Here is a 23,389-nt window from a genome sequence, read left to right on the forward strand (position 1 = left end):
CCCAGCTCCCCACCGCATCTGTTTCACTGTAATATCTTGCCCGTTTTAGTGGACCATGGTGAGGGAGGGGACGAAGGAGAGAGGAGGAGGAGGAGGAAGAAAGGAAGTGGAGGAGGAAGGCAAGGGAGGAATAAGAGAGGAGGAGAAATAAAAGGAGGTGGAGGAGGAGGAAGAAACGAGGGAGAGGAGGAAGGGAGGAGGAGGAAGAGAGGGAGAAGACAAAGAAAGTAAGGCGAGATTAAATAGAGAGGAGGAATAAGAGAGAGGAGTAGGGAGGCTAGAGAGAACCCTACCTTACCCTGCCTTACTCTCCCCTACCGTAAGTTTGAAGGAAGGAAAGGGTGGAAGAAGTGAGGGAGAAGCGGTGGAAGGAAGCAAACGGGCGGAAGAAAATAACTAAGGAAAGGGATAAGAAAGAAGAAATACGGGAGGAGAAAACGAAGAAGGAAGGGAGAAAGGATGAGTGATGCTGGATATTGGGGAGGAGGTGAGGGTGAATATATAAAAGACTGAGGAGGAGGGGAGGAAGTATTGGAGGAGGAGGAGAAGAAGGAGGAGGAGGAGGAAGAAGTATTGGAGGAGGAGGAGGAAGAGAAGAAGGAAGGGGAATTGATCGATAGAAATTGAAGAGTTAGATAATGGGATGGGAAAGGCGGAGGGGGAAAAAGTAGGAAGGAGGAAAAATTATGAAAGAAGGAGTGAAAGTGAAGAAGGAAGGAAGGTGGAGGAGAATGATAAGAGTGATAAAGATAAAAAAAACATAGCTATAACAGAGGAAGAAAGGAAGGAAGAGGAAACGATGATAATAGGAATGAGAAAGGAGGGGAGGAAGGAATCAAAGAAAGGGTTGGAAGATTGAAAATGATGAAGAAAAAAAATGAAAAGGAGAAAACATAGAAGGAAGATGGGAGGAAAAAAATTGAGGAGGGGAAAACAGAGAAGAAAGATGGGAGGGAACGAACGAGAGGGGATGAAAAATTGGAGGAGGGGAGCGGAGAGACGGGAGGGAGGGAGGGGAGAGAGGGGGTGAAAGATAGGTAGAAAAGAGGAGGTTGATAAGGTGGGAGAGAGAGAGAGGTAATGGAGAGGAGAGATTGAGGGATGGGGGTAAGGGAGGGAGAGGAGGGGGTGAATGATAGGAGGGGGAGGAGAGGGCATAAGATAGGAGGAGGGGAGGGGAGGAGGTGAAAGAGAGGAGGGCGGGGGTAAGATAAGGAGGTGAAAAGATAGGGGGAAGGGAGGTGAGATAGTGGAGGGAGTGAACGATAAGAGGGAGGAAGGAAAGGAGAGAGAGAGAGAGAGAGACGGTGGGTGATAGAAAGAGAGATGGGAGGAAAGGAGGGAAAGACGGGAGGAGTGAAGGGGGAGAAAAACTGGAAGAGGGAGGAGAAAAGAAGAAAGGAAGGAAATAGGGAAGTGAAAGATATTTTAGGAAAATGGTTGATTTAAAGGTAACAGAGAGAGAGAGGGGGGGAGGTAAAAACAGGGAGGAACAAGGAGATGGGGGGGTTGCAGTAATCGCGGTAATGTCTCCCTGTAGGAAAGCGACTGATATAAAGCTCCATTTGTTCTCGTTACCTGGGTATGATAGGCCTGTATAGCCCGGCCACACCCTGCCTCACGTCTCTGCCACACCCTTACTCTGCCTCTCTCACCACACTGCCACATCTCTGCCACACCCTTACCCTGCATCCCTCATCACACTGCCATACTCACCACACACACTGCCACATCTCTGCCACACCCTTACTCTGCCGCACTCACCACACTGCCTTACCCTACCTTGCCACACCCATACTCTGGCCTACTCACCACACTGCCTTACCATACCTTGCCACACGCATACTCTGCCTCACCCTTGCCTTGCTCACTACACCTGGCTACATCTCTCTCACACCCTTATCCTATCTCACTTCTGCCTCACACACCCTTGTCATGCTAACTATACCCTGCCCAAACCCTGTCATAACTCGTCCACACTGTCATACATAACCAACACTTTCACACCCTGTTACTCCCACCACACCCTGCTACACCTCTGCCAAACACACCACACCCTTCAAACATCCTACTACATCAATGCCACACTCACCACACCCATAAAAGACCCTACCATACTCATTCCACACCCTGTCAAACTTCTGGCTCACTCACCACACTGTGTCGCACCCCTGCCTGGCTTACCACACCCTTCCCATACCCTGCCATATCTTTCTCAAACCAACCACACCTTGACGTATCCTGGACATACTTGCGCTAATCACATACTTAATCACACTGCCGTATCCATCCTTCGCCCTTGTCACACAAATTACACCCTGTCACAGCTTATCAGTAGTTTGTCATACCCTGTGGACTCAATACACCCTTCCCACAGCCTGTCACACTTAAAACGCCCAACCACACACACTTCCCCCAACCACAGCCCCATGCACACTCTAAATAGACCCCCACCACAATTAGCCACACCCACCTTACTCCAAGCCACACCCTTCACACACACACACACACACACACACACACACACACACACACACACACACACACACACACACACACACGTATTTCTCTTTTATTCTGGCAACTACAAGACAATTTTACTTATGTTATTAAAGACCTCTCACGCATGGGGGGATGGGGACTTAAAGAACGCCCTCCTTTAATATCTTTGCTATTTTACGTCTCCCCTTACCTGAATAAAATCGTGTGACGTTAGTAATTATAAAATAATAACGGCGTCATGGTAGTGAAAGGATCAAGTTGTTTGTTTCCCCCTTCTGCCTTTATCTTTTCTTTCCCTCCTTTATTCATCTTTCCTCCTTTTATTCATCTTTCCTTCCGTTGTTTATCTTTCCTTCTTTTATTCATCTTTCCATTCCCTCCTTTATTCATCTTTCCTTTCCTTCCTTTATTGCTCTTTCGTTTCCCTCCATTATTCATCTTTCCTTTTCTGCCTTTATTCATCTTTACTTTCCTCCCTTCATTCATCTTTCCTTTATTCATCTTTCTTTTCTTTCCTTTCTTCATGTATTCTTTATTCATCTTTCCTTCCATTCTTCATATATCCTTTATTCATCTTTATTAATCTTTCCTTTATTCATCTTTCTTTTCCTTTATTCATCATTCCTCCCTTTACACATCTTCCCTTTCTTCCCATTATTCATCTTTCCTTGTCTTCCTTTATTCACCTTTCCTTTCCATCTTTCCTTTCTTTCCATTATTCATATTCCCTTCCTTTATTCATCTTTTCTTTCCTGCCTTATTTTTAATATTTTTTCCCCCTCTTGTCTTTGACACAGTTGTTCTTTCTCTCCCATTATATCTTTTCCTGCTTTACACCTTTTTCCTTTTTTTTTTTTTTTCCCTCTCAAATCCTTTCCTCTCCTGGCTCCTCTTCTTCCTGAGTCACTTGTTATTTTAATTTCCTTCGGCCACTCTTCCCATTCTTGCCTTATTTCCATTCTTATGTTTTCACTAGTTCACCCTTGCTTTATTCTCTGTTTTCTTCATTAACTATTTACTTCCCCAGTTTTCCTCTCTCTCTCTCTCTCTCTCTCTCTCTCTCTCTCTCTCTCTCTCTCTCTCCACGGTAGCAACAGACAAGTGTACCCTACCACAATTGCTGGAGAGAGACAAGAGTGAGTGAGAGAGAAAGGGGGATGGAAGGGAGAGAGGAGAGGCAGGGAGGGAGAAAACAGGAGGCTATCGTCTTTAAGCGGGGGTCAGACTGGTAGAGAGAGAGAGAGAGAGAGGGAGAGAGAGAGAGAGAGAGTAGAGTTCTCCCTCTTTAATAATACGCATTCCGAATATCATCTTGCATTCCTCTTGTCGACTGGAGAGAGAGAGAGAGAGAGAGAGAGAGAGAGAGAGAGAGAGAGAATCAAGTGCTGAATGATAAATCGACGTAATCTGCTCTTGACTAATGAGAGAGAGAGAGAGGGGGGGGGGAAGACGGTAATAACTCACTGGAATAAAATCGTCTTACAGTAACTCTCTCTCTCTCTCTAAGCTCCATAGGTTTGGTTGACTGACGGGCGCTGTGACCTTGTCCTGGGGGGGGGGGGCAGTGACTGACTTGCCCCGTCTCCTTTATCTCTTCCATCCTCTTGTTTATCTTCTCTCACTTTCCTCCTCTTCTCCTCCTCTTCCTCTTCCCTCTCCTCCTCCTCCTCTTCCCTCTACTCCTCCTCCTCTTCTTCCCTCGTCGTTCTGTTCTTCCTCTTTCCCCCCTTCCACTTTTCCTTCACATTCCTCGTTTCTCAATTTCCCATTCCCTCCTCCTCCTCAGTTTGTCATCCTTCCCTTCTTTTCATTCTGCTTTTCTTCCTCTTCCCTCTTTCTGTATCATTTTTTCTTCCTCACCCTCTTTCCCTTCAACCTATTCTTCCTCCCCCTCTTGCTCCTCCCTTCTTCCTGCCTTTTTCCTCCTCTTGTTTCTGTTTCCCGCTGTCTTTCTTCCTCCTCCTCCTCCTCTTGCATCCCTTCTTCTTTTCCTTCCTTCCTTCTTTATATTATTTACTCTTTACTCTTGTAGTTTCCTTCCTTTTCTTCCCACGTTTTTCTTTCCATTATTATTAAAGTACGATGAACTCTCTCTCTCTCTCTCGTGTCTACTCTGCCTTTCTCCCTTCCCCTCTGTACTTATTCATCTCTTCTCTTATTTTTGTCATTATTTAATACCATTACTTTCTAAACATTTACTGCATCTCTCCTCTCCTCATCTCCCTCTCTCTCCCTTCCCTCTCCCTCCCTCCCTCTTTGTACTGCTTGTCTTCTCTCCTTCCTCCCGCTGTTCCATGTCTTCTTCCTCCCTTTTACACATAATTTCCTCTTCCCCCTTCCCCCCCCCCTCATTTCCACCCCTTTCCCTCTCCACCTTTCTCGTGCAACTCCGCATCTTCCCTCCTTCATTTCTCTCTCCTTCCTCTTTTGCTCCCTCCTGCTGCTCCACATCTACTCCCTCATTTTTTATTTCCTTCCTCACCATTCCCTCCCTCCCTCTCGATATTCTCCCTCCCTCCCTCTCGATATTCTCTCCCTCGCTCCCTTTCGGTACTCTCTCCCTCCTCGGTACTCTCCCTCACTCCCTTCCTCTCGGTACTCCCTCGCTCCCTCTAGGTACTCTCTCCCTCCATTTCCCTCTTCTATTTTCCTCCATCCCTCCCGCTATCCGCTTTCTTCCTTCCATCCTTTTTTTCTACTCTTCATCCTCCCTCCCTCCTCCACTCGCACCCTCTCTTCATCTTCCCACTTTCTAATTTTCCACACCACCTTCGTTTTCCACCTCGACTCCTCCTCCCACTTGAGAGAGAGAGAGAGAGAGAGAGAGAGAGAGAGCACATTAAAGCACTCGTGGTGGGTACGTCTCTTTCTTCCTCACCTCCCACCCCTTCCTCCCATTTTCCTCCTCTCACCCTCCTACCGTCCATCCTTGCTTGCTTCCTTCCCGTTCCTCATTTTCCCTACTTCCTAATTACTCTTCCTGCCTTCCTTTTTATGCCCCTCTCCCAGAGCTCAATCCCCCTCCCCCTCCCTCCTCCTGCCACCTATCCCCCCCTTCTCTCTTTCTCTCTCTCTCTCTCTCTCTCTCTCTCTCTCTCTCTCTCTCGTACGACCCTTCCTTCATCATTCCTACTCTCCTACCCACCATTGCTCTTCTCAACGCTGGTATTCATTAAACGCTTTTTTCTTCTCTCCTCCATACTTCTTCTGTTCTTCCTCTTTCCTCCATACCTCTCCCATTCTCCCTCTTTCCTCCCTTCCTTCCTTCCTCTTTCCTCCCTTGCTTCCTTCCATCCTCGCCTTCATCCAACATACTTTTCCTCCCTTCTTCCTCCTTTCTTTCTTTAATCTCATCCACGCTCTCCCTAATGCTTTCTTCTTTCCTCGCTTTCATCTTACTTCCCCATCATTCTCCCTCCCTCCCTCCCTTCCTTTCTTAATATCTTCCACGCTCTCCTTACCTCCTTCCTCCTCCCTCCCTCCCACTTCCAGCTCTCCCTCCTCTCTCCTTCTCCCCGCCCTTCTTCCTACCTTCCTTCCTCCTTCCTTCCTACCTTCCTCCACGCCATTGTCCCTCCCTGTGCCCTTGTTCAGCTAACGCTTTTATTTCCTCACAAGGCCGAGTTGTTGCCCTGTTGTTCTGGCTTTTATATTTTTCCTCGGTGCTTACTTTTCCGCCCGGCTATTATTTTTGGCCTATTAAACTCGGGATTAGTTTAGGCTGTTTTTTTGTGGCTATTATTTTTTACCTCTTACTTTTTATTGTGGCTAATTTTTTGGACACTAAACACTGGGTTATTTTAGGTTACTTTTTTGTGGCTCTTATTTTTTCCTCATATTTAACTTTTTTTTTGTGGCGTATTTTTACCCGTTAAACACTGGGTCATTTTAGGCTATTTTTTTATGGCTATTATTTTTTTACCTCTTACTATTTTTTGTGACCAATTTTTTGCGTTTTAAATTCTGGATTATTTTAGACTTTGTGGCTTATTTTGTACCTATTTCTTTTACGTTTTTTTTTTTTTTCCAATTAAACTCTGGATTATATTACGCTATTTTTTGGGCCATTATTTTTTACCAACTTTTTAACAATTTTTTACCCATTAAATTCGATTATTTTAGGCTATTTTTGTGGCCATTATTTTTACCTATTTCTATTTTTATTACCTGTTAAACTCGGTTATTTTAGGCTATTTTTTGTGGCCATTATTTTGCCTATTTTTTCTATTATTACCCATTAAACTCGATTATTTTAGGCTTTTCTTGGCTAATATGTTTACCTATTAAATTGTTGTTTTACTTTTTTATGGCTTACTTTTGTCTATTAAATTTTGGGTTATTTATTTATTTATTTATTTATTTTTTGCTATCTTATGTTTGGCCTATTTTTGTCTTTGTTGGCTACTGTCATCGCGGAGGGAATTATTATTTTTTTTTTCGTCAGTGTTTACCTGTGTTCTGATTTTTTTCTTTTACTGTAGATCTATTGTTATTTTGAGTAGCATTTATTCCATCTATTTTTTTTTTTTTACGCCGCATTAAAGCGATTGTTTTTCGTGGCTATTATCGGTATTTTGGGAGTTTTTAATATATCACTTTTTTTTTGTCATATTTTTTTTTTTCGTTATATTTCATTGCTTCCCAAAATCATTATCAACGTCGTCATAGTCTTCGTCGTTCCTGTTCCCGTTTAAGAGGGTATATTTTGGAGGAGTATATATTTTTTGGGGGGGTTATATGTGTGGGGAGTATATTTTCGGGGAGGGTTATATCTTTGGGGAGTATGTTTTTGGGGAGGGTTTATCTCTGGGGAGTTTATTTCCGGGGAGGGTTGTATGTGTGGGGAGTATATTTTTGGGGAGGGTTATATCTCTGGGGAGTTGAGCAGAGGGTGTTGCAATGGTTTGGGCATATGGAGAGAATGGATAATGAGCGATTGGTGAAAAAGATAACTAGATCTGATGTGAGAGGTGTAAGGCTGAGAGGAAGACCACGAATAGGATGGATGGACAGTGTGAAGAGAGCGCTGGATGCGAGAGGGATGTCTGTTGAGCAAAGAAGAGTGGCTGTGCGTGACAGAAATAAATGGAGAGAAATTGTGAATGAATAAGTGATGATGCAGCCCTGAGGGGATATTCTCCCGCATTTGGTCTGATCAGCTAGTCAGGTCAGGTGCGGGTAAGGGGATGGGTCTGTTATGATGTGGCAGGGGTAAACCAGTTCTGCTGTCGGGCCCTGCTGCGGATGTCACTGATTGCATTGCCCAGTTGACCCTTGTGCGGTGTGGTGCGGTGAGGATCTGTCCGTTCTCCCCTTTGGGGCTAAGATGCGAATGAATGTGTTTGAATGGATGAGTAAATGGAGAGTGAGTCATCCTGTCTCGGCTACCTACCTTTCCTTGGGGGAAGCAGCCTAGGTATATAGATAGATAGATAGATAGAGTTTTGCTCTGGGGTATGCTTGGGAGGTGTATATTGAGTGTATTTTCAGGGGTATACTTTGGGTTGGAGATATATTCAAAGCCCATGAGGTTAAAAGGAAGCCCGGCATATCACTAAGTAAAGCCCGATTCTCATGCATAAGTAAAGCCTTATAATAAAGTCTAATTCCCATGCATGACTGGAGCCTTTATCTCATGCATATATTAAGCCGTCATGCATAAATTAACCCAGTTACCGCAAGGCCTCTCTCTCCTCAGCTGAATAAAATCGCCTGTGGAAAAAATCGTCTGTGCGTAATAAAATCGCGTGTGAAAAAAAATCGTCTAGGTACAAATCGCCTGTGGTAAATAAAATCGTCTGGGTACAAATCGCCTGTGGTAAATAAAATCGTCTAGGTACAAATCGCCCGTGGTAAATAAAATCGTCTGTGGAAAATATCGTCTATGGGTGATAAAATCGCCTGGGAAATAAAATCGTCTGTGGGTAAAAATCGCCTGTGGGAAATAAAATCGTGTGAGTAATAAAATCGTCGAAAATCGTCTGTGGCTATTAAAATAGTCGGTAAAATCGTCTGTGGCTATTAAAATCGTCGGAAAAATCGTCTGTGGCTATTAAAATCGTCTGGGTAATAAAATCGCCTGTTGGTAATAGAATCGTAAATCCTCCCCCTTCATATTAAAAAAAAAAATGCTTAGGTGGCAAAAAATCGCCTGAAAGTTGCAAGAATTAAATAAAGAAAAATTTCGGGAGTAGAGCAGTCAGTCCTGTTGTCATGCATAAATAAAATCCTGTTGTCATGCATAAATAAAAATCCTGTTGTCATGCATAAGTAAAATCCCGTTGTCATGCATAAATAAAAATCTCATTGTTTATGCATAAATAAAATCCTGTTGTCATGCATAAATAAAATCCCGTTATCATGCTTAAATAAAATCCTGTTGTCATGCATAGATAAATCCTGTTGTCATACATAATTATTGGCTGGTGTTTGTTCAGTTGTCATCAAAATAATGTTTTTTTTTTTTTCACTAATGGTTATGGAACTATTTATTTATTTATTTTTCTAGTTATTTATTTATTTATTTTTTTTGTTATATGATTAGGTAATGTGCACATGCTTAGGTTTGAGGTGATTAGGGTATTGCCGCCCATCCCTGCCCTGGTTAATTAGTCTCTCTCTCTCTCTCTCTCTCTCTCTCTCTCTCTCACTTCATCATCTCCCCTTTCCTCCTTCTTCACCTCTCTTTCCTTTTCATGATATTTATCCTCCTTCTCTTCCTCCTCCTCCTCCTCCTCCTCCTGTGGGTTGTTGAGGTGGGGTGTGTGGGTGGATAATGGGGTGTCGGAGGGGGAAATAGAAAAACTGCAAAAAGAATTGAAAGGGAAAACGAGAGAGAGAGAGAGAGAGAGAGAGAGAGAGAGAGAGAGAGAGAGAGAGAGAGAGAGAGAGGCGGAAGGGCGGAAAGAAATGAGAGGATTTGATGAGACGAAAGGAAAATGAGAGTTGGGAAGATGAGAGGAGGGGAAAGGAGGTGGAGGAAGAGGAGGAGGAGGAGAGGCGGCGGTAAGGGGTCAAAGAGGAGGAAGAGATTAAGGTGAGAAGAGATGAATTGCTTTAAAGAGAGAGTAGTAAATAGGAGGAGAAAGTGGTAGGAAAGAAGAGAGAGGAGGAGGAGGAGGAAGTTGAAGAATATGAAAAGAGAAGTAAAAGAAAAAGGAGAGGAAGACAAGATGATGAGATGGATGAAGGTGGAGGAGGAAAGAAAATGGAAAGAGGGAAGGAAATGGGAAATGAAGAGATACAGAAAGGATGAGGGGAAAAGGGCAGGGAGGAAGAGAGAGAGAGAGGGAGGAGGAGAAAGGGGGTAGGGAAAGCAAATGGAAAGGGGGAAGGAGAAGGAGGAGACAGAGGTGTGTGTGGTGGGGGGGTGTACCAGATGGCTTAATCACAGTTCCTTTTACTTTTTCCCGTGTTTTCATCAGTGTCATCTTGGGGCACAGACGGCAAGGAAGGAAGGAAGGAGAGGAAAAGAGGAGAGATTGAAGAGGGAGGGAAGGAAGGAAGAAGAGAGGGAGGGAAAGAGATTGAAAAGGGAAGAAAGAATGGAGGGAAGGTTGGGAAAAGAAGAAATTGAAGATGGGAGGAAGGAAGGCGAGGAGGGAAAAAGAAAAGAATGAAGAGGGAAAGGAGAAAAGGAAGGAAATTAAAGAGAGAAGGAAGAATGGAGAGAAAGGGAAAGAAGACACAAGAGTGAAGGAAGTACGGAGAGAGGGGAGGAGGGCAGAAGGATAAGAAGGAAGGAAGAAGAAAGAGGAAGGATGGAGGGAAGAGGAATGAAAATGAGTGGTAAGAAAGAGACAGGCGGGGAAGAAGATGGAAAGGCGAGGAAAAAACTGAAGGAAATAGGAAGGCAGGAAGGTTGGTGGTGGAAGAGAAAGAGTAGGAGAGGGAAAGGATGAAGGAGGGGGGGAAGAAGGATGAGAGGTAGGGAAGGGAGGGAGGAAAGAAGGGAAGAAGCTGGGAGGAAGAAGAGACAGGAGAGTGAAGGAAGGAAGGATGATGCGAGGGTGGACTGAAGAAGGAGGGAGGGAGGCACGGTGAAGAAAAGAAGGAGAAAGGAGAGTGCATAAAAGGAAGACGAAAAAATAATGAAAAAAATGGGGGGGAAGAAGAGGGGAAGGGGAGTGAAGAGGAGCAGAAGGAAGAGGAAGAAGAAGGAGAAGGGAGGGGGGGTTGAAGAGGGGATGGGGGGGGAGGTAAGAGCTGAATCTGGCCCTCATCAATCTTCCTCGTGACGCACACCTGATCACTTACACACGCACGCACACATCCATACGCACACGCTCACGCACATCCCGTCACAGTATACACATAACCACACAGCCAAGAGTAAACATATTAACCATTTTTGTATGTAGGTATGTATGCTATTTTTACGCACACAGATGCACGCCGTACACGCACACTCACACATCCATTTACGTACACGCTTTTACAGTTTACACAACCACAGCTCTAGAAGAGAAGTAACCAGTTTGCACACACACACACACACACACACACACACACACACACACACACACACACACACACACACACACACACACACACACACACTTCCCACGTAACTAATGAATGTAAGTGACGGTGTGTGGGGTCATTTTTTGCGCGTAGGCGGACTGCTAAGCCTAAGGGAACGGGTTGTCTAGTCTATTATCAGCGTTGGTTAGGTGAAAAATTAAAGTTTACTGTTTTAAAGTCCAGTCCCATCAGAATTATTATTATTATTATTATTATTATTATTATTATTGTTATTCATTATCATCAGTATCATGATCATGACCACCAGGGTCTGACCAGATATTATATTTGGCATACGAAGGTTGTGTTGTAGTGAAGGACTTTTTTTCAATACGCTTTACTTATTGCCTTTATTTCAATACGCATTACTTAGTCTATATCCCAATATCCTTTACTAATTGTCTTCACTCCAGTACTCTTTACTTAATACACCTGTAGTCGGGAGAAAGGTATATAGTTTACGTATTTCGCTGATTCAGGTAAGTTCACGTATTTCGCTGGCTCAGGTGCGTAAAAATCCGGGCCACGGTATTGAGTGTCAGTGTCTGCTGCAACATTCTCACGGGAAAAGTCTTACAACCTTAATTAGGGTACAAAATATTTCGGTAAATTTAAAACCACCGGAGACTAAATACAATTACGTACACGTGGACAGGTATATACAACCTTACTATTTGTTCACTTTATTCGTGGCTCTTGAATAGAAATCTTGAAATCTTACTCAACACACACACACACATTATATATATATATATATATATATATATATATAAAATGCCATATACAGTACTTGTCTAGCCATTAAGAAATCACATAAAAAAAAAAAACTGATAATTGCAGTTTCAGCATCTTTTTATAGATCGATATTCACCAGTACTCATATTTATGTGGAACAAAATATTTGAATCACCAATAATTGCAAGTCGCCCAGACGCAGATGTGAGAAAATGAACCAGTCATTATTCATACCGGTACACCAAAATTCGTATTTATAAACTAACCCGGACGCAAATATGAAAGTTCAAACTCATATATCAGACTCAAACACATAATTACACGCACATCAAAAGGTTTCAGCCAATCATAACCCGCCCTCGTCTTCCAGTGTGACGTCACCGCACCACTAGACCAATCACAACCCGTTTCCCGTACTCTTGTGTGACGTCGTTGAAGCGGCCCAACTAATCACAACCCGTCATCCCAATTCTTCCGGACGACCTGCTCTGATTGGTCCCGGAGCTGACCAGTCTAGGATCCGGCTTGAAATCTGATGATAAATACTTGTTTTTGCAAAGATTGAGCTGGGTGTGTACTATTAGGTTTCGTGTAGTGATGTGTGGCCTGCTTAATTGGCTGAGTTAATGATTTACCCTTTTTTAACAGCTTGTCATATTTCAGTGTTTGTACGTTTATTAGACGATATAATTACAAATAGTACTAGAATAAAATGAAACAGTTATACCATTATTTTAACTGGTAGAGCTAAGGCTTTTCGATCAGGATAAGTTGTGCGATAGCAAGTTTCTTATTCATTTTTGTAGATATTTAGGTCTGTTGTAGGTTAGTATTAAATGCCCCAGGTACGTCTGCTTCGGCCGTTTATCGATTTAAAATTTAAACAATTGGATTACAACCGCCAATATTTTAAATAACTAGGCCGTTAAATTTAGAGAGAGAGAGAGAGAGAGAGAGAGAGAGAACTGGGGGCCTTCTTTTCGCGTGGCCAATAAATTAATTTCTCGGGGACTTAATCATTCCCTTTTTAATAATTATTCTTGGGCCGGTGATTAGTATTGATAATTAGATGACTTAATTGCGGCTTGTGAACGGTTAATTGGTGACGTGAGGCGAAGAATTAGCCGACTGAATCAGATGACGTGTTTTATTAGTTCATGCTATTGACATGATTTTCGGCTCGGGAAATAGCTCTCTTAGTGAAAGGGTTAATTAGTGAAAGGGTTAATTAAGTCTGTACCTAATTTCCCCAGGTTGATACGCCTTACCTGTGTAGGGTAAAAATCGTCAGTGGAAAAAAATGTCTTCGAAAAAAAGGCTTGATTTTTCATTTTTTACTTGTTTCCCATACGGTTGGAGAGAGAGAGAGAGAGAGAGAGAGAGAGAGAGAGAGAGAGAGAGAGAGAGAGAAACAGCACCGTAGACTATGTAGCGATGTTGTTTAGGTAAATAATGCGCCATAACGCTGCGGCGGGTTCAAGGAGAAAGAGCAGGGAGATGTATGTGTGTGTGTGTGTGTGTGTGTGTGTGTGTGTGTGTGTGTGTGTGTGAGAGAGAGAGAGAGAGAGAGAGAGAGAGAGAGAGAGAGGTGAACTATGGAGAGGAAAATGTGTAAGATGTTAGAGATGGAGGTGAATGACCGAAGAGTGCGAGAGGGAAGGAGGGGAGTAGGGTGAAAATAAGAGAAAGTGAATGGACTCATGGAGATGAAGTCAATGAAAATGGGGAAGTGAACGAAAATGGGAAGTAGTGAAGATGAAGTGTTGGGCTGGGTACTTTATTATTTATTATAATTATTATTATTATTATATTGATGAAAAATGCTAATGTACTGTTCTTCTCTTCTTCTTCTTATTATTATTATTATGAAAAATGCTGATCTCTGTTTTTTCATTTACCTTCATTATTTTTGTTAATGGGATTTTGTTACTATTGTTGTTTTAATGGTAGTGCGTGTGATGATAGTCTTGTATAGATGGTAATTTTGGTTTTGCGTGGAAGTAGTGTTGAACATAATTGACGTCGTTAAGCAGGTAGCAGTAATTTGTCGTTGCTAAGGTAATATCATTTAGTGTGGTACTGGTAGGAGTTATAGTAGTTGTACTGTGTCTTAGGAATATCGCACAATGGTAGTGTAATGGTAGTTGTAGTAGTAGTAGCAGCAGGAGTTGCTATTTATAGTTTAGTAGTAGGAAGAACAGTAGCATTAAAGCAGTACGGTGGTAATAAAAGTACTAGTATTAATAGAAATACGAAAACTACAAGAATCGCCTGCAACCTGCCCGTATTGCAGGTGTCGTAGCACATCGCCTTACCTATATATAATACATTTCACACCCTCATGTTCCCCTTTATTATATTTTTAGCGTTACTGTGCGTTACGTGGCCTCAGTAACGAACAAGACAGTAGAGAGGAGGTACAGGCAAAATAAGTCGCTCAGGAAGAGGCGCCAAAAATACGTACTGTTCAAAATAAATCGCTAAGGGATATGTGCTGAGAAAACTCCATGTGCCCCCTAGAATTGGCTCTAACCCTCCCATTCCTCCCCGCCCATCCTCCCTCCTCCCATTCCCCCCTCCCTTCCTTCCCCCTCCCATTTCTCGCCTCCCCTCCCCTCCCCCCCAAAAGTGGTATATTGGGTGAACGTGTCTCATGAGGTCGACCTGGCAGGCAATCAGATCTATTATTATTACTGCAGGTTAAATGTGAGAGTACTCTGATTGGCGCTGACGGTGGGGAGTGGGGGGAAAGGGGGAGGGATGGCGGGGGGAGATGAGTATGATGGGGAGGGGCGTGGGGAGAAAAGCAGGAAAAGGTGGGGTAGAGAGAGGGGAGGGATGGGAAAAGTGTGTGGGGGGAGATGAGTATGGTGGGGAGGGGGTGTGGGGAGAGAAGCAGGAAGAGGTGGGGTAGAGAGGGTGGGATGGGAAAAGAGTGTGGGGGGAGATGAGTATGGTGGGGAGGGGGTGAGTGTACGTGAGAGAAGCGAGGTGGAGGGATTAGTGGAAGAGAAGCAGGTGAGAGAGAGAGAGAGAGAGAGGGGGGGGGAGAAGAAATATGTTGGCTAGGCGTTAAAGGTGGTAGTGGGTGGCTATATTGGGTGGGGTGGGCGGGAGGGGAAGGGGCGGAGAGGGAGGTAGTTGTAGGGGAGGGGTGGGGGAGGGTGAGATGTTATATAGCCGCTTGCCTTACTACAGTTTTCCCCTCCCCACCCACTCATCCCCTCCCCTCCCCTCCCACCCACTCCCGCCCACCCTCACTTTTTTTTTTTTTTCAATACTCGAGGGCCTGAGTTTTGTGCCACTTGGTGTACGTTTAAATGTGTGTGTGTGTGTGTGTGTGTGTGTGTGTGTGTGTGTGTGTGTGTGTGTGTGTGTGTGTGTGTGCTTTTGGTTGAGACGTTAAAAAAGAGGTTACTTTTTTCTTTGGGTCTCTCTCTCTCTCTCTCTCTCTCTCTCTCTCAACATAAACTTCCCTACTTTCCTTCGTAATTCCGCCTCATCAATATTATGGGGGGGGGAGTCGGATAGTTTGAAGTAGTTCCCCCTCTTACCCGCTTCCTCAAGGACCCCCTCCCATCTCTCTCTCTCTTTATCTATGTCTATCTATCTATCTGTCTGTTATCCATCTTTATCCGTGTTATCTGTGACCTAAAAATTCACATCGCAAGTACCATCACCACCACTTCTCTCTCTCTCTCTCTCTCTCTCTCTCTCTCTCTCTCTCTCTCTCTCTCCGTCTCTAGTTTTAAGTGCCTACGAGTGGATTTACCTCCCATTTTTTTCGTCTTCCCCTCTGAGAACTTGAAGTGTATTTTCTCAAGGAAGATTTTAATGGGGATGGTTAAAGCGAGCAGCCTAATGGGAGGATGGAAGGAGGTAGTTTGTGTGTGTGTGTGTGTGTGAGTTTAATGTAGTTTGTGAACCCGCTTTACCTTCTTGGAGCTCTGTCTTCATGCAGCTCTCTAACCCTGTCTTCCTGCAGCTCTAACTCTGTCTCTCTTCTTCGTCAGGGCCGGTGTAACAGAGAGAAGCCGCCGTGCAAGTACTTCCACCCGCCGCAGCACCTGAAGGACCAGCTGCTTGTCAACGGCCGCAACCACCTGGCCATGAAGAACGCCCTCATGACTCAGATACAGGGACTTAACCAGGCTACGCCCGTCGTTCCAGGCACCATACCCATCGTGAGTCAATACACACGCTTTATTATCAGTAGTTTTTAGTATTTATTAATTTATTGGTGGCCAGAGTGATTACTAAATCCATCGTGAGTTTAGAGACACACGTTATCAGCATCTGTTTTTTATTAATTTACGATACTTGTTTAATTTGTGGTTAAGAGTGATTATTATTCCCATCGTCCTTCGTGTATCCATTTTTTCAGTATTTTTTAGATTTTGCTTTTGTGAGTAGATCGATTGTTTACTGTATCTGTTGTGAATTAGACACATTCATATAGTTTTTTAAAATAAGTTATTGACCTTTTTATGTGATTGTTTGTCGTACCTGTCGTGGGTTGAATGTACGCATTATTACATTACTTTTTAATATATGTTTTTTATGAGTAGAGAGATTGTTTACCATACCCATCGTGAATAATGGATCACTTTTTTAAGTCAGTGGTTGTTTGCCATACTCATTGTCAGTTCGTTGCTTTTCTCATTTTTTTTTTATGAATATAGAGATTGTTTACCACACCCATCGTGAGTTAAGTACACATAGTTTTGCAGTGACATATGATTTTGTGACCCATCATGAGTTAAATATACGCATTGCATTTTTCGTGTATGTGCGAAATTGTTAGCCATACCCATCATTTATTAAATGGACACATTCTTAATATATATATATATATATATATATATATATATATATATATATATATATATATATATATTAGAAACTAAGAGTGATTGTTTACAGCACAGTGTATATAGTATCCATCGTGAGTCATACTTCGTTGTTTCTTGTTTTTATGAGTTTTTGTAAAAGAGAGATTAGTCTTGCCTTAATCACACATTCTTCGTATTATTTTCTGATTTTTTGAGTAGAGAGGTTGTCGGCGGTGAGTCAAAAACAGACGCTGATTGTATAGAAACTTTTTAAAAGAGAGAAATTGTTCTTGCGTTTTTTTTTTTTTTTCTTTGAGTCGAGGTTTTCCTTTCAATGTCTTGTCTCTAGCACATCGTGAGTCGAGTCAGTTTTGTCGTTTTTCTGTCGGTTTTGGTGAGTCAAGGGATTGTCTATGTTGGGTCTGTCTGCCCATCGTGAGTCAAACACATTCTCCCCTCATGGCTGTTTTTATGTTTTGTGGGCAGAAAGAGGGTGTTCTTGTACTGCCCTTGTCTCGTGATTCGAGTTGATAAGTAGAGAGGTATGTTTCTCTCTCTCTCTCTCTCTCTCTCTCTCTCTCTCTCTCTCTCCCAGCTTTTCTCGTCTCCACTTACCTCACATTTTCTTTCAACTTTTCCATTTTCTTCAGTTTTTTTTATGCCATACTTGTCCATACGTCTCCCACCAGTTTTTAAGGTTTCTCCTTTTTCACATAATTCTCTCTCTCTCTCTCTCTCTCTCTCTCTCTCTCTCTCTCTCTCTCACACACACACACACACACACACACACACACACACACACACACACACACACACACACACACACACACACACACACACACAATCGTACCCCATCCTTCCAACTTCTCATTTCACTCCATTCTTTGGTTTTCCGTATTTTTCTCTTCTATTTCTGCCATTCTCTTCTCCTTCTCACTCACTTCATTTTCTCCTCTCCTCTGTCCCTGCCACTTGTTCACTCCTCTCCACCTCCATTCACTTCTTTCCTCTCGTCTCCCTTTTTAACTTTTCTTCTCCCAACTCCTCCTCTCTTCACTTTTCTTCTCTTCTTAACACTCATTCTTCTCTTGATTCTCCTCACTTCTCCTCTCCTTTCCTCCTCTCAATTCTCTTCTCTCCCCTCCACCTCCATTCTTTCTCTCCCTCAGTCCCACCTCTCTCTCGCTCCCCCCCTCCCCCTTTCTCTCTCTCTCTCTCTCTCTCTCTCCCCCATCTTTCATTCCTTCGCTCCCCTCTCTCCCCCTCGCTCCCTCCTCTCTTTTTCTCCCCCCTTCCCTTCCAGACATCGGACCTGGAAAGGAACGCCCGTCAAATTATCAATGACCCTTGAAATTTAGAGAAAAAAGCGAGAATCCTGGAATAATGGAAGGAGAGAGAGAGAGAGAGAGAGAGAGAGAGAGAGAGAGGGTTCGGTATTGAATAGGAAAAGAAAGAAGTTTGGAAGAGGAGAAAAGGATGTAGATGAGAGAGAGGGGGGTGAGATATGGTTAGGAATTTGATAGGAAATAAAAGTTAGGGACGAGAGAGAGAGAGATGGGAAAGTGGAGAAAGGGAAGGAAAGAGAGAGCTGAAATTCCTGAAGCCCGAGAGCCAAAGAAAAGTTGAAGAAGAGAAGGAGTTGGAGGTGAAAGTTGACCGAGGAGGAGAAAAAAGTGGAAGGAAAAGAGAAGAGGAGGAAGTAAGAAAATATGTGGAAGGAAGAAGAGAAGAGGAGGAAGTAAGAAAATGTGTGGAAGGAAGAAGAGAAGAGGAGGAAGTAAGAAAATATGTGGAGGGAATAATTGTAAAGTGGAAGAAAAATAGTCGAGAGAGGAAAGAAGGAAGTGGAAGGAAGAAAAAAACATCGTCGAAGGAAGAGGGAAAAAAGATTGAAGGAAGAAGAGTGGACGATAAATTGAATGAGTGGAATTTAGAAGGAAAAATAAAGGGGAAAAAATGGCATCGGGAAGATGGTGACAACGAAAAAAAAAATGAGAAAGGAATGATGTGGAAGGAGGAAAAAGTGGAAGAAAATGGAAGAAGAAAAGGATGCAGATATTACTGGAAAAAAAAAACTGGAAGGAAATAAAGAGGGAAAATGGAATGAAGGAAGGAAGGAAGAAGTGAGAGAAAGATAGTTGAAAAGGAATGTGGAAGGAAGTGGACGAAAGAAAGAGAAAAAAGTATATAGACTTGGAAGAAAGAGAAGAGGAAAGAAAAAGGAAAGTGGACGGAAAATTGGAAGAAGAAATGAAGAATGAAGAAATGTGGAAGAAACAGCATTGAAGGAGAAACTATAACAAAAAAAAAGTGGAAGAAAATATGAAGGAAAAGACGAGGAAAGAAAAATGGAAAAAGTGTACCGGGTATGGAAAAAAAAAATAATAGAAGAAAAGAAAAAAATGAAAGGAAGAAAAAGAATGGAAGGAATAAAAAAAAGAGTGGAAAGAAGAAGAAAAAAAATGGAAATAATAAATGGAAAAATTCGAGGGGAGACATTTTTAGTTCCATTGTCCAACGGCTTCAGCCCGAGGACTTTTTTTTTTTTTTTTTTATTACTCCCAGACGATTTTATTTAGCTCAGAAAGGCGTCATCGTACTGAAGGGGATTAATGAAGGTTATATCTAAACCCCTGTAGTTCAAGAAGTCTCTCTTTATCTGAAGGAAATCGTCTGGTGGTGGCAAGAACGGAATACGAGAGAGAGAGAGAGAGCCCCGCAAACAGACGTCTCAGCCCCCTGTTCCGAAAATTCCAGCCCCATTTCCAGAACGCCAACCCCACTTCCAGATTCTCAGTTCCAGAAATTGAACAGCACTTAAGAGAATCCAACCCTGCTTTAAGGAATCCGACTCTGCTTGCCAGTTCTTACTTCCTGGATTCCTGTCCCACATCCAGACTGCCAATCTCACCTCTACCTTTCCAGTCTCACTTTCTGCCTGTCCACCTCACAGTTTTAACATTCCAGCCTTTCTCAACATTTCAGCCTCTCTGTTAACATTCCAGCTCTCTCTCTCTCTCTCTCTCTCTCTCTTTCTCATTTAAGCATTCCAGGACTTCACTTCTAGCATTCCAACCTCACTTCTCATTCCAGCTGCACTTTTAACATTCCAACCTCACTTTCCGAATTCCCACTGCCATCATTCCAACCTCAGTGAGTACTCATTAGAATCGTCCCCAACCCCACACTTAGAATTCCAACCCCACACTTAGGATTCCAACCTCACACTTAAGATTCTAGCCCCACACTTAAGATTCCAACCCCGCACTTAAGATTCCAATCCCGCACTTAACATTCCAACCTCACACTTAAAATTCCAACCCCACACTTAAGATTCCAACCTCACACTTATAATTCCAACCCCACACTTAAGATTCCAACCCCACACTTTAAATTCCAGTCTCACACTTGAGATTCCAGCCCCACACTTAAGATTCCAGCCCCACACTTAAGATTCCAGCGTCACTTCCTGGATTCCCACTTCCATCATTCCAGCTTGCCTGTACCCTGTGTAAGCCGCGTCCCCGACCCTCTCTCACCTTCTTTGATACAGGTCCCCAGCTGAGACCCCTCTGACAACCACACACACACACACACACACACACACACACACACACACACACACACACACACACACACACACACACACACACACACACACACACACACACACACACACACACACACACACACACACACACACACACACACACACACACCATTATTCCACCCCACCCCATTTTCATTTAACAGGCATGGAAATACACTCATATATTTATTTCCAACACAACCATCCCGTTTTCTTTCCAGGGTAAACTCGTGCATAATATTTTCCCCTCTTTTCGATTAACACCCACCTCATTTACATACTTATACACAGAGGGGGGATTATGGGGAATGAGGGAAGGGATTGGGAGTGGGGGGGATGGCAAGGAGAATGGGATGAAGGGATGGATGAGGCTTGGGAACGGTGTGGGGATGGGTTTGAGGGAAGGGGAATGGGGAGGTGAGGAAGGGATGGGTGTGGTAAGAGAGATGTATGGGGAAGAGGATGAGAGAATGGGTGAGGTATGGGGAAGTGTAAATCAGGAGTGGGGAAGATGAGGTGCTGGGAGAAAACGGGAGAAGGAGAGGGAGGAGATAGTGGGTGAGTGGTACTGAATGGGTAAGGGGTAAAGTCGCAGGGGTAGGATGGGTTGGGGAGAGGATGAGAGAATGGGTGAGAGGTGGGATTGGGTATGATATGAGAGAGAGAGAGAGAATTGGCCAGAGGAGGGAGAAAGTGAGTGGGAAAGGAAGAGGAGTAGGAAGGCAGAGGAAGTGTGGAGGTGAGGAGAGGTAGAGAGGTTGTCGGAATATGAAGAGAAGAAATGACTTGTGTGTTACTAATGTTTTTCTCCATTAATCACTTTTCGTTATTAGAACATCTCATTCCTCGTCATCAGTAGTTAGGTAGTTTCGATCCTGACAGTCCTAATCAAAGCACAACAGGAAATTATTAAGCTGTTGTTTCTGTTATGGCCCCTTCTCATCTGAAAAGTAAACCCAGTGGACTGCAGGCCTAAACCGACCCTCAGCAGTCCTCATCCTTCTATTTGGGGATAGGGAAGTAGTCAAGAAGTGGTTGTATGGTCAGGCAGTTCAGCAGCTTAGTTATATCTGTGCCACTGCATGAAGGATACGTCCTCCATCGCCTGTTAATTAAGAACCACGTAAATAGATGCATCTCGATAGTTTATTATGTTATTATTATAGATAGATAGATAGATTGTTATGGTTTTATATTGTCAGTCTGTTTAACTGAGAGGAATGATCTTTTTTTTTCGACATAAATTTTTCGATAGTTCACCACAGCTTCATAGCTTTCATGTATACCGTCCCCCGTTTCCTTCTCGGCTTTTGTAATTGACTAATATACCGTGTGTTGTATTTCTGACGACCTTCTGTATTTATGATGACCTGTTGTATATCCTGTAGCAGTTCAAGCGATCTGTTGTTGACCTGTGCATCTCTCAGAGTTAAAGATGAGTACGAATTCCTTGGAGATTGGGTAAAAAAAAATAATTAATGAATAAGTAAATAAATGCATAATGATATTTCATGTCCAGTTGAGAGCTCAGATATTGATGTGAATTTAACCCCTTCTGCTCGACGACGTTATTCTTGATATAAGTAAAATAGGTAACGTTAGGCTAATCAGTTAAAAAAAGAAAAAGAAAAAAAAAACGCACTTAGATTGAAAGAGTTATTGGAAAAAATCCCCCACCTCTTCATCCCCAAGACGTCACTTAAGTTCTCGGTGACGATTTTTTTAAATTCTTGCTGCCTCCAGACGATTATTTGTTGATTTTTGCTGCCTCCAGCCTATTTTTTTTTTCTTGCTACCGTCAGACGATGTTTTGTTGATTATTGAGGTCTCCAGAGGATTTTTAGTTGATCCTTGCTACTGCCAGACGACTTTTTGTTAATTCTTGCTGCTTCCAGAAGATTTTGTTGATTTTGTTAACTCCAGACGATTTTTCATTGCTACCTCCATTTTTGCTACCGGCAGACGGTTTTTATTACTGCCTCCAGACGATTTTTTATGGAGTATGCTTTCAGGCTGTTTGTTTATTCTTGCTACCTCCGGACGATTTTATTCACCTTAAGATAGACCTTTTCAACTGGAGGACGTCAGATATAGCCATCACTGCCGTAGGTGATACATTGGTGTTGTAGCAGCAGCAGTAGTAGTAATAGTAGTAGTAGTAGTAATAACAGCAGTAGTAGTAGTAATAATAATAATAATAATAATAATGATAATAATGATAATAAATTTGCGTTTATCAGACTAAATAAATAAATGTGCACTCGGGCTGAAGGGGTTAATTTAATAGCCACACACACACCTCCCCCAAAAAATACTTGATACCCCCTTACAAAAACTCGACTTCAGTAATGACATTCCGTTTTCTTTCACACGCCTCAGGAACAAGTGAGTACCCATGTGCGTCGGCTGAAACTTTCTTTGGCCTGTTTCATCTTGTTTCAGTAGTTTTAGTTGGAGTTTCAGTTTGTTTATCTTGTATTTTTTGGATTGAGAGAGAGAGAGAGAGAGAGAGATTGTGGATTGAGGGTAGGGTGGAAGTGTTAATTGGAGAGAGAGAGAGAGGAAAAAAAAAACTGGTTGAACGGTAGAGTAGTAGATTGAATTGTAGCTTGACTGGTTGTGCAAGAGTGGCTAGTTTTGGTAGGGTGAGTGGTAGGTTGAGTGGCTGTGTGGTTGTCGAGTGCCTGGTTAATTGAGTGGGTTGACCGCTAGAGTGGTAGACTAAATGGTAGGTAGGTTGGTAGACTGAATGGCAGATAGTGGAGTGAGTGGCTGACTGACTAGTAGTGGTAGATAAGACCTGTAGACTGGGTAATTGAAAACAGTTAGTAGAATGAGTGGTTTGAGTGGTAGATTTAATGGTAGAATGACTGGTTGGCAGAGTGATTGGTAAGGTAATTGGGTGTGTATTAGTAGACTGTGTGGTTGATTGGGTAACTTCCTCTTTGATCGGTTCAATAAGAGGCTGATTGGTTGACAAGGAAATTGATTGTTCGAGATTGACTGGTAGTAGTAGACTGGTAGACGTAGTGGTTGACTGGTATACTCCTGGTAGTACAAGACTGGTTGACTGGTAGGACAGATTGGTAGCTTGACTGTCAGAGTGGTAGATTGGTAGAGGCTGTTAGGTTGAACGGTAGAATGGTTAACTGGTGGGCTGACTGGTCGATTAGGTGAGCGATAGACTGGTAGTGGTAGATTGTTGAAG

General features: G+C 43.0%; 1 protein-coding gene across 4 annotated transcripts in view; it reads left to right on the top strand.

The window, feature by feature from the left end:
- LOC145404644 (muscleblind-like protein 1) overlaps window positions 1-23,389 on the top strand; it is a 453,843-nt gene that overhangs the window by 333,910 nt on the left and 96,544 nt on the right. For all 4 annotated transcript variants that reach the window (XM_080276169.1, XM_080276166.1, XM_080276168.1 and 1 more), the window contains one exon: window positions 15,774-15,944. In XM_080276169.1, the coding sequence (XP_080132295.1) occupies window positions 15,774-15,944 (171 nt within the window). The remainder of the gene's footprint in view (window positions 1-15,773; window positions 15,945-23,389) is intronic.

This window comes from Coenobita brevimanus, chromosome 64 (genome assembly GCF_032717465.1).
Source record: "Coenobita brevimanus isolate Jiangsu-jjx chromosome 64, ASM3271746v2, whole genome shotgun sequence".
NCBI classification, from domain to species: Eukaryota; Metazoa; Arthropoda; class Malacostraca; order Decapoda; family Coenobitidae; genus Coenobita; species Coenobita brevimanus.